The sequence below is a fragment of the Pan paniscus genome, chromosome 13 (assembly GCF_029289425.2).
Source record: "Pan paniscus chromosome 13, NHGRI_mPanPan1-v2.0_pri, whole genome shotgun sequence".
Lineage (NCBI taxonomy): Eukaryota > Metazoa > Chordata > Mammalia > Primates > Hominidae > Pan > Pan paniscus.
The window spans coordinates 112,472,549-112,485,352 of record NC_073262.2 but is presented as its reverse complement, the minus strand read 5'-3'; the positions used below and the strand labels follow the sequence as shown (position 1 = coordinate 112,485,352).

The 12,804-nt window shown below is 34.8% G+C and overlaps 1 protein-coding gene across 16 annotated transcripts in view; it reads right to left on the bottom strand.

The window, feature by feature from the left end:
* UNC80 (unc-80 homolog, NALCN channel complex subunit) overlaps window positions 1-12,804 on the bottom strand; it is a 228,359-nt gene that overhangs the window by 137,610 nt on the left and 77,945 nt on the right. For all 16 annotated transcript variants that reach the window (XM_055109063.2, XM_034955043.3, XM_034955036.3 and 13 more), the window contains exon 22: window positions 12,385-12,557. In XM_055109063.2, coding sequence (XP_054965038.1) covers window positions 12,385-12,557 — 173 coding nt within the window. The remainder of the gene's footprint in view (window positions 1-12,384; window positions 12,558-12,804) is intronic.

The window sequence follows — 12,804 nt, the reverse complement described above, 5'->3', positions numbered from 1 at the left end:
GACATGAAAAATGCTCCAAAAAAATCAATGAATCCAGGAGCTGGTGTTTTGAAAAAATAAGCAAAATAGATAGACCACTAGCTAGATTAATAAAGAAGAAGAGAGAGAAGAATCAAATAGACACAATAAAAAATGATAAAGGGGATATCTCCACTGACCCCACAGAAATACAAACTACCATCAGAGAATACTATAAACCCCTCTATGCAAATAAACTAGAAAATCTAGAAGAAACAGATACATTCCTGGAAGCATATGCCCTCCCAAGACTAAACCACGGAGAAGCTGAATCCCTGTATAGAACGATAACAAGTTCTGAAATTGCAGCAGTATTAATAGCCTACCAACCAAAAAAAGCCCAGGACCAGTTGGATTCACAGCTGAATTCTACCAGAAATATAAAGAGGAGCTGGTACCATTTCTTCTGAAACTATTCCAAACAATTGAGAAGGAGGGACTTCTCCCTAACTCATTTTATAAAGCCAGCATCATCCTGATACCAAAACCTGGAAGAGACACAATATAAAAAGACTGAGCCTGATGAACATCTGTGTGAAAATCCTCAATAAAATACTGGCAAACCAAATCCAGCAGCACATCAAAAAACTTATCCATCACGATCAAGTCTGCTTCATCCCTGGGATGCAAGACTGGTTAAACATATGCAAATCAATAAATGTAATCCATCACATAAACAGAACCAAAGACCAAAACCACATGATTATCTCAATAGGTGCAGAAAGGCCTTTGATAAAATTCATCATCCCTTTATGTTAAAAACTCTCAATAAACTAGGTATTGATGGAACATATCTCAAAATAATAAGAGCTATTGATGACAAACCCACAGCCAATATCATATTGAATGGGCAAAAGCTGGAAGCATTCCCTTTGAAAACCAGTACAAGACAGGGATGCCCTCTCTCACCACTCCCAGTCAACATAGTATTGGAAGTTCTGGCCAGGGCAATCAGGCAAATAAAGAAATAAGGGGTATTAAAATAGGAAGACAGGAAGTCAACTTGTCTTTGTTTGCAGATGACATGATTTTATATGTAGAAAACACCATCAACTCAGCACCAAAACTCCTTAAACTGATAAGTTATTTCAGCAAAGTCTCAGGATAGAAAATCAATGTGCAAAAATCACAAACATTCCTTTACAGCAGTGATAGACAAGCAGAGAGCCAAATCATGAATGAACTCCCATTCACAATCACTACAAAGAGAATAAAATTCATAGGAATACAGCTAACAAGGGATGTGAAGAACCTCTTCAAGGAGAACTACAAACCACTGCTCAAGGAAATAGGAAAGGACACAAACAAATGAAAAAACATTCTATCCTCATGGATAAGAAGAATCAATATCATGAAAATGGCCATACTGCCCAAAGTAATTTATAGATTCAATGCTATTCCCATCAAATAACCATTGACATTCTTCACAGAATTAGAAAAAACTATTCTAAATTTTATGTGGAATCGAAGGAGACCCCATATAGCCAAGACAATCCTAAGCAAAAAGAACAAAGCTGGAGGCATCATGCTACCTGACTTCAAACTACAATGCTGACTTCAAACTACAAGGCTACAATAACCAAAACAGCATGGTACTGGTACTAAAACAGACTTATAGACCAATGGAGCAGAACAGAGACCTCGGAAATAACACCACACATCTACAACCATCTAATCTTCAACAAACCTGCCAAAAACAAGCGATGGGGAAAGGATTTCCTATTCGGTAAATGGTGCTGGGAATACTGGCTAGCCATATGCAGAGAACTGAAACTGGACCCCTTCCTTACACCTTATATAAAAATTAACTCGAGATGGATTAAAGACTTAAATGTAAAACCCCAAACCATAAAAATCCTAGAAGAAAACCTAGGCAATACTATTCAGGACACAGGCTTCGTGACAAAAAAATACTTCATGACAAAAATGCCAAAAGCAATTGCAACAAAAGCAAAAATCGACAAATGGGATCTAATTAAACTAAAGAGCTTCTGCACAGCAAAAGAAACTATCATCAGAGTGAACAAGCCACCTACAGAATGGGAGAAAATTTTTGCAATCTACCCATTTGACAAAGGTCTAATTTCCAGAATTTACAAGGAACTTAAACAAATTTACAGGAAAAAAACAACCCCATCAAAAAGTGAGAAAAGGATATGAACAGACACTTTTCAAAAGGAGACATTATGCAGCCAACAAACATGAAAAAAAGCTCAACATCACTGATCATCAGAGAAATGCAAATCGGAATCACAGTCAGATACCATCTCATGCTGGTCAGAGTGGAGATTATTAAAAAGTCAGGAAACAACAGATGCTGGTGAGGCTGTGGAGAAATAGGAACACTTTGACACTGTCGATGGGAATGTAAATTAGTTCAACCATTGTGGAAGACAGTATGGTGATTCCTCAAGGATCTAGAACCAGAAATATCATTTGACCCAGGATTCACATTACTGGGTATACCCAAAGGAATATAAATCATTCTACTATAAAGACACATGCACACGTATATTTATTGCAGCACTATTTACAATAGCAAAGACATGGAACCAACCCAAATGCCCATCACTGATAGACTTGATAAAGAAAAGGTGGTACATATACACCATGGAATAGTATGTAGCCATAAAAAATGAGATAACATCCTTTGCAGGGATATGGATGAAGCTGGCAGCCATCATCCTCAGCAAACTAACACAGGAACAGATAATCAAACACTGCATGTTCTCACTCATAAGTGGGAGTTGAACAATGAGGACACATGGGCACAGAGAGGTAAGCAGCACACACCAGGGCCTGTTGGGGGATGGAGAGTGAGGAGAGGAAACTTAGAGGATGAGTCAATAGGTGCAGCAAACCACCATGGCACACATATACCTATGTAACACATCTGTACATTCTGCACATGTATCCTTTTTTTTAGAAAAAAATTTAAAAAAAAGAAATTCATTGATTTTAGACTTTTAGTTAAACATGTATGTGATTTCTATAAACATAAAGGGAATATAATAATCTACAAACCAGTAAAGGAAAATAACTTTTAAAATGTGAAACTATACCAAAGCAAGAGAAATAAATCCTAACACAATCTAAAAGGAGGCATGAAATTGAAACAAACACACACATGCACACACAATGAAAAAATAAAAAGTGTAATAAATAAGCAAAAATGACAGAAGTGAATCTAAATATGTCAGTAATCACAATCTGTACAAATAGACTAAATTTTCTAGAAAAAAATTGTTTAAATGATGAAAAAAATTAAATATAAACCTTTTTTCTTTTTTTCTTTCTTTTTTTTTTTGGAAACAGGGTTTCATTCTGTGGCCCAGACTAGGGAGCAGTTGTGTGATCTGAGCTCACTGCGACCTCTGTTTCCTGGGTTCAAGCTATTCTTGTGCCTCTGCCTCCCAAGAAGCTGGGATTACAGGCATGGCTAATTTTTGTATTTTTAGTAGAGACAGGGTTTCACTATGTTGGCCAGGCTGGTCTTGAACTCCTGACCTCAAGTGATCCGCCCACCTTGGCCTCCCAAAGTGCTGTGATTACAGGTGTGAGCCACCATGCTCGGCCCAAATACATGCTTTTAATAAGACATACACCTAAGTAACAAACAGATAGAAAAGTTGAAAGTAAAGGATTGGCAAAAAGACATGCCCAGCCAATACTAACCTAATGAAATTGTTGTAGCTATATTAGACTTGTAGAAAAACATATCTTAAGGTAGAAAGTATTATTAAAAATCAGCGTGCCACTTGATAGTAATAAATGGTTCAAATCATTAGAAATCATAATATTTCTAAACCTGTTTGCTTCCAAATAAATAAAACAAAAAATGTCATCACTGTAAATACAAATGAACGTATTTGTCATCATTGTGAGGGATTTCAACACAACTAACAGTAATTGATAGACCAAACAGTGAGAAAACAATTAGAAAGTAGATTCAAATAACCCAATTAATGAGTTTGATCGTACGTATATTAATCACTGTGTTCTACAAGTGGCGAATACAAATTCTTTTTGACAACACGTGGAACATTTATAAAAACTGATAATATTTTAGATCATAAAGGAAGTCTAAATTAATTCTGAAGAATCAGTAACTTAGAAATTAACAACACAAATTGATTTCTAACAAAACCCTGGATTTTATAAATTAAAACACACACATATATAGATACCTATGAGTCAAAAAGGAAATAGTTAAAAGAAATTAGAAAGTACTTAAAAGTAAATTAAAACAAAAATACTGCTTATCAAAATTTATGGTATGCAGTTAAAGTAGTACTTAGAGGAAAATTAATAGCTAAGTTCTTAGTTTACAACAGAGAAAAGAATATCAATGAACTAAGTAATCAACTTAACTAAAGAATAATGCAATTAGCCCAAAGCATGAGAGAAAATAATAAAAATAAGAGCAAGCATTAATAAATTAGAGAACAAACATACAATAGAAAGATTAAAAAAATGAAATAGACAAATGACTGGTACATCTAGTTAAAAAACTGGAAACAATTTTAGAAATAGGTAACTACAGATACTGCAAGGATTAGAACTAATAAGAATGTATTCTCAGCAATTTTATGCCAACAAACCTTAAAATATAGATTACATTGATAAACTACCGAAAAAATTAAAATTACTTAAACTGTCTCAGGAAGAAATAGAACTTCTGAATAATCAATTCAGATCTGAATTTCGATCATCTCTAAATATATCCGTGGACTCAATGCAATTCCAAGTATAAATCAAATGATTTTTCATGGACTCTGATAAGCTAACTATAAAATTTCATGTGACAGAACGAAGAGCCTCGACTAGCCTAAGTGATGTTTAAGTTCTAACTATTAATACAGAGTAGGTTGACTCAGGATACATGGAAAATGGAATAAAACAAAACCCAGGCCAGGTGCGGTGGCTTACACCTGTAATCCCAGCACTTTGGGAAGACAAGGCGGGTGGATCACCTAAGGTCAGGAGTTCTAGATCAGCCTGACCAATATGGTGAAACCCCACCTCTACTAAAAATACAAAACTTAGCCAGGCATGGTGGCGGGTGCCTGTAGTCCCAGCTACTTGGGAGGCTGAGAGACAGAAGAATTACTCGAACCTGGGAGGTGGAGGTTGCAGTGAGCTGAGATCATGCCACTGCACTCCAGCCTGGGCAACAGAGCAAGGCTCCATCTCAAAAATGAATAAATAAATAAATAAATAAATAAATAAATAAACAAACAAAAAAACCAAAACCCAGAATTACATCATGCTTGTAAGGACACCTGACATTTGATTAAGATGGAAATGCACATCTGAGAAGAATGCATTAACTAGTCAATATATTGTGCTAGGATAATTATTTTTCCACGAGAATGAAAGAAAATAAAGAAAATGAATTCCTATCCTATACTATTCACATAAAACATAAAGACTTAATTGTGACAGTTAATCTTTAATACTTTTAGAGAAAAATATAAGAATGTCTTTACTACCTTGGAATTTCAAGACAGAAGTGCTAGCCATGAAGGATAATTTTTATGAATTATATTAAATTAAAATCTCTTCATTAAAATGTATGAAAAAATTGAAGAAGAAAACAAGCTGAACACTGGGAGATGATGCAATGTAATGAACAGAAAAAAGATTAATATTGACATCACCTATAATCTTTTAAAAATTAGTAACAAAAGATAATCTTCCAATAAGAGAATGAACAAAAGACACAAATGAAATCTTCTATCAAAGCAGAAACGGAAATAGTAAATAAACTGATGACAAGACTTCTTAAGCTTTAGGTTAAAATATAGATTAAAGGTTATTACTTTAAAGCACCACATTGTTAAAAATAAAAATATTGGACAATACAGTGTTGGCAAGAACATAGAGAAACAGGAGTTTTCATTATACCGTTGGCACTTATTTGGAATTTTTGAAACTACTTTGAAATACAATTTGGTATCATATAGTAAAATTGTAACTCAATAATTTTACTCATAGGTTTATTTAGGAAACTATATATGAATTGAGACCCATACAGAAAAATATTTATAAAGGCATTGCTAAAATTAGCCAGAATTTTGAAAAAAATTAAAATGTTCACCTAACATAGAGTGGACATATAAATTGTGGTATGTTCAAACAAATGAATACCATTCATGAGTAAACATTAACATATTAACACTAAATGCGTCAACAAGGAGGAACTCAAACATAATGTTAAACAAATAAGAAAAAGGATAGCATGACTTCCTATAAGTTAATTTCAAAACCAGACAAAACAAACCAAAACAAAATAAAATAATATATTCTCTAAAGACACATAACAATGTGGTAAAATAAAGCACAAGAAAGATATTAAAATAAAGTTCAGAAGAGCAGTGTCTTCTCAGAGGTAAAGGTGTGTGATCAGGTAAGGGAACACAGAAACTGGAAATGTTTTCTCTGTGTCATGGATATGTGACTTTTAGATTTTTTTCTTTAAATTCTATGTACTTATGATATATATTCATTTTGTTTCATTTTATTTTATTTTATAAGTTCTTGGGTACATGCCCAGGATGTGCAGGTTTGTTACATAGGTAAACTTGTGCCATGGTGGTTTGTTGTACCTATCAACTCATCATCTAGGTATTAAGTCCAGCATGCATTAGCTATTTGTCCTGATGCTCTCCCTTCCCCTGCCCCCCTAACCCTGCTGACAGGCCCCAGTGTGTGTTGTTCCCCTGTGTCCATGTGTCCATGTGTTCTCATTGTCCAGCTCCCACTTATAAGTGAGAACATGTGGTGTTTGGTTTTCTGTTCCTGCATTAGTTTGCTGAGGATAATGGTTTCCAGCCCCATTCAAGTCCCTGCAAAAGACATGATCTCATTCCTTTTTATGGCTGCATAGTATTCTATGTTGTATATGTACCACATTTTCTTTATCCAGTCTATTATTGATGGGCATTTGGGTTGATTCATGTCTTTGCTATTGTAAATAGTGCTGCAATAAACATACGTGTGCATGTGTTTTTACAGTAGAATGACTTACAGTCCTTTGGGTATATACCCAGTAATGGGATTGCTGGGTCAAATGGTATTTCTGGTTCCAGGTCTTTAAGGAATCACCACACTGTCTTCCACAATAGTTGAACTAATTTGCATTCCCACCAACAACGTAAAAGCATTCCTGCTTCTCCACAGCCTCAGCAGCATCTGTTGTTTCTTGAGTTTTAATAATCACCATTCCGACTGGTGTGAGATGGTATCTCACTGTAGTTTTGATTTGTATTTCTCTGATGATCAGTGATGTTGAGCTTTTTTTCATTTGTTTATTGGCCACATAAATGTTTTCTTTTGAGAAGGGTTCATTCATATCCTTTGCCCACTTTTTAATGTTTTTTTTTCTTGTAAATTTGTTTAAGTTCCTTGTAGATTCTGGATATTAGACTTTTGTCATATGGATAGATTGCAAAAATTTTCTCCCATTCAGTAGGTTGTCTGTTCATTCTGATGATAGTTTCTTTTGCTGTATATTCATTTTTAAAACCTGCACTCTCATGTCCATTGCAGCACCATTCATAATAGCCAAGACATAGATTCAACCCAAGTATCCATCAATAGGTGAATGAATAAAGAAAATGTGGCACAAACAAAACAATGAAATACTATTCAAGCATTTTTAATGCTACATTTCATAGTTAGACTCTTTTTAAAAAATTCATTACCACTAGATTAAGAGGATAATTTGATAGTTTAGTTTTGTTATTACTAAATTATTTCTAATTTTCTTATGATTCAAAAGAGAATCATAAGATATTTCCTCTTTCATGCATTCCTGTCTCCTTGAAAGGACCTAATTTGCATTGATCATTAAATATCTTGTGATGTTAAGCCCCAATATGAATTATATTTGATGCAATAAGCCTGGAAGTAAGCGTGAATTAGACCTATGGTAACTGAAGGTCTTTTCCTGGGAGAGTCCTGGTTTATGTCTCTTTTCCTCACATAATTATTGATAACTCTTTCACTCTTGAAAGTGTCCTATTTTGAAAAAGAATTATATATGCACTCCTTCTAAAGCTGTCTACTTATGAGGCTCAATAATTTAACATTAGATTTCCTCCATTCACAGACTAGGGAGAATTCTATGATCCTATGGATGGTCTTATACGTATGGAATTGTTCCTAAAGCAAACTGGCATTGTTATTAGTGTTATTCATGCTAATAAATTACCAAAAAATTAGAAATCACTGCTTGTGCATGTTACAAATTCAACTGGATAAATAAGAATAGACTATTTCATTTGAAAAATATAGGAAGTAGACATACCTTTTGCTTGAACTGTTTAATTTTTCTTTTTATTTTCTTTTTAGTTTTGTACTTGCAGATTATATAAACCTAGAGATGAAATCAATCCTTTCTAAAATATGTCTTTTAAAAAATGCCTTACAGTTGCATCTGCTAAATTAACCCTAAAGAGAAAGATTGTGAGGAAAAGCTGTACTGGACTTAAAATTGAATCAATTATCCCTACATTTAGTGGTCATAGCAATAATAAAAGTAGGATTGTTTAGAACCAACAAAAAAAACAGGTCAGCAAAACTTTGAACACTGACATTTCTAGTATTTCTTTCATCTAACAATTCTTTTTAATTCTGAAGAAAATTACAATCTTAAAAAAATCACATTTAAATTCTATTTTTAAGGACATAAAACAATGAAACTATTCTAATATAAAATTATGTCAAAATGCAAAAATTGTATTTAAGCTGCACTTAAAAAATAAATGTAACAAAGCAAAACAATAAAAGAGAGGTGGGAGAAAATGCAAGATTGAAATATGATGATGAATTGAGCACATTTATTTTCCCCTCCTCCTCCAAATTCTATTTGATGAAATGGCGGAATCTATAACTATGTCTCTATCTATCTCTGTATATGTATATCTATCTCTGTATATGTATACCTATCTATATCTATATCTGTATCTGTGCCTATATCTAGATCCACATCTGTACCTCATTTGCATATCTACCTAGCATATCTACATCTATGTTTATTTCTATATTTACATCTATTTATATTATATACATATATCTAAATAAAACCACAATGCATTGAAAAACACGTAAAACATACTTAAAAACTGAGGCATTCTTGAAAGATTGGAAGTGGGTGTATCAGATATTAGATGAAACCAAATACAGAGGAAACAAAAGCTAAAAATACCTTTAGCAGAAAACATCAGTGAAAGTTACCATAACCCTGAGGAACCCCTAACCCAGATCAATAGGTATGAACAATTACAGTTATCACATCTGTACAAATGACAGTAAACACCAAATGCTACTTTGATTCAAGCACATACGACATATAGCTGCATTACCTTCCTCTCAGTCTGTCAGAATTCACCAGCCCCTTTAGTTCCTTCACTTTCCATAGCTGAGAAACGGACTGTAAGTGTGTCCTTATTTGGGGTTCATCTCTTGGCTTAATTCTTTTGCTCTCATACCAACAAATAAGACAATGAATGTGAAGGTGCTTTATAAACCATCAAGCATAATGAAAATGTTATGATTATTATTCTCTACCAACACCTCTGCCAACAACCACCACCACCATCATCACCTATGCCTTTTATCCAACCAATCATGTCTACCCAGATTCTCTCTCTTTTTGCCTCATAATGGGAACTACTGAGCTCCTTTAACCCTTGATTGATTCTGACCTCTGGAATTTTGACCTCTGAACACTACACACAGCTTGACCTTGACCTTGAATCAAAGACTGTCAGGTATGAAAGGAACTCCTACTACCCACACACTGCTTGGTCCCCCTGTACATTCACCCCCACTGGATCCAGTCTAGTGGCAAAGACCTCATTACTTCCAGATGCAGGCTACTCAATCAGTGGACACGTATGCTAATGAGAAAATGCCTCTTTACTTGATGGCTCAAAAGACACTGCTTATAAGCTCCAGCGCTCCTTCATTTTCTTTCTTACCATGAGTCTTATGAGATCAACCAGCTTCTGTCACCTTCACTTTCCTAACCACGTTTAAGCTATTGGGTATAAAATATGGAATTTATTATTATTGCATGCTTTAAAGTAAATGGCCTCACATAATATTTTAATAAGAGAGTCAGAATGGTAGAATACAAAACAGAAGGGCTTGGAAGATAGACCCGGGTTCCAGTCTGGCTCCATCCTTTGCTGACTTTGTAGTCCTGCCTATTAATCGGTCTTTCTGAGCTTCAGTTTTTTCCTTTGGCAACACGGTGGGCATACAATAAATACTAATCACTCATTAATCAACCTTAGAATGCTGTACACTAAGACATCTGGAAAAAAAATCACTATACAAACACAATCTTCATTGGAAAAAGGGAAAAATAGGTGCAGCCCTCCAGTTGAGTTTTGTTGTGTTATCACTAACAGAACCATGCCTGTCACATAGGAATCCCTCAAAAGACATTTGCTGAGTTAATTAATTATTATATGGTGAGTATCTTATAACTCACATTGACTCTGGGCTTCTAAATACCACCAACCTTTCCATTTGATGTATTTGATATGTAGAGAACTGCTACTCTCCCTCCCTGATTACATACAGTCCAAAATTACTTACTACTCAGGGAGGAGCTGAGGAGTGCTCCACTCACCATCACTGCTCTCATTATTAACCAGTTAGTCCAAGAATTCCTTCTGTCCCCTAATCAAATCCTGCTGCTTACACCAGTAGTGACACTGCACATGGTGTTTGATATTTTCCACTCATATCAGCACTTTCAAATCATTGCCAACCTGAGAGCTATAAAGTAGGAATCTGTGGCTATTTTAATAGGTATTTCTATTTCCTTTTTTTTAACTTGTAAATTAACAGAGCATTTCTTAAGTTCAAGTAAGATGAAGTGTAGTTTACTGACTATTAGTATTTTTGGTGACTGGCTGTTCATATACTTTTCCATTGTTTAAGTGTTTGTTTGTTCTTTTCTAATGAATTTGTTGCATTTATTTATTTTAATCTGCTCCTTTGGGAACAGAGCAAGATGTGATTAAGACACACCATGCATGGCTCAAAAGAGTGACAGCTAAGTTTCCACTATCCCACCTAGAAAACAGGGGATTGGCTCCTTGCCTTGTCAAGCTCTCCTGCTTTAGACAGACATCTCACTGTACTTTGATTGTTTAATTGCCACAAACCCCAGCTCTCCTGGAGACCTGTGATTTTCTACATTTTACAGTCACCATGGAACATATCAATACACATTGAACATGCTGCAATTTTTTAAAAATTCTCAAAGGTCACTACCCAATAATGAGAAACTGACTGAAAAAATCTTATATAATGAAAAGCAATCATTTTGGGTGATTATAAGTGGTATTAATATTTCAGCCTTAAGTGAAGCCACATACCTTCCTGGTCACTAAATATCCTTAGAGCAAAAGCTGCAAATGTCACAGAGAAATTTCATGAATTACATTATAAGGCTTGGATTATTTTCCAAGGTAAAATATGAGTGACCACTGGTCACTTATTCGTGTGTCATAAAACCTGAAAAAAGGATCATTTATTGGCAGGCTTAAAGTTTTTTGTTCTAATAAAAATCTATTTCAGTTTGTCTTTTTTAAAAGTTAAAATAAAATACTTTTTTTCCTGATGTTTACTTGGTATTTTGTACCCAGTGTTTATGCATCATATGAAGACTTTATTAATAAAGATTAATAAATTGAGAGGCTGAGTTCAAAACTCACATGTGGGCCTAATTTACCTGATAAAAACACTTTCTAACCAAGATCCACTTCATACTCTTTAATCCTTTACATGTGTATAATAGCACACAATGTTCAAAGTGTTTGTGCAATTCATTTCAATTGATCTTGCTTCATATTTTTCCTCCAATTGATGGATAATGAAATCAAGGCTTGGTGAGTTTAAAGGACTAATACACGGCAGACATAAGACCAATAATATAATAATAATGGCCCACTTTATTGTGTAGTTCCTGTATTTCAGGCACTGTGATGAGGGCTTTATATCTAATATCTCATTTAGTTTTCGCACTAGCCCGAGGAGGTAGCTATAGTATTGTTATTGCTCTTACACTCATTTTACAGAGGTTCAGGTAGTAAATGTCAGAGTGATTTTAACTCAGTCAGTCTGACTCCAGAGCCTTCACATATTTAGACAGTCTATTTCCCAGGGCCTATTAATTAAGATTTTTCTCCCTTTTTCACCATCTTTCTTCCCCCTTTTATCACTAATTCTGAAAAAGCAAACAAACAAACACAGGAGGATTACAATTGGGGAATCATGCTTACCTCTGTTAATAGTGTTACTTGGGATGGGGGGCAGGGTGGGAAAATTCTTTCACCAACTTACTAGATCCAAGGCAGCTGCTAGGATGGAGGCATCAGGAATTGTCCCTGGCTCACAGCAGTTTAACAGAAATTGGAAGCGTTTCATGCCTTGCCGGATTGCTCCAAGATTCACCACGTTTTTGCTTTTTCCGCCATCTTGGTTGGGAGAGAGATGATCATCAAAACTGTGGCAACCTGTAAGGGTGGTGCCATGGTGGAGGAATGAAAGAGAGAGAACGTAAAGGATCACAGGTTTAAAAAGAGTTTCAAAGATATAACAGTGTGTTTTCTACAGTGTTGGCCAGAAAACTTTCTCCTTCACTCCACTTCCTTGCTCTCCACCCTAATGTTTGATTTAAACACATCCTGACTTTTGGGAATCTGGTGACACATGACATATGAAAATGTAAGATTTTACCTAAATATTTAAATACAGTGTTTG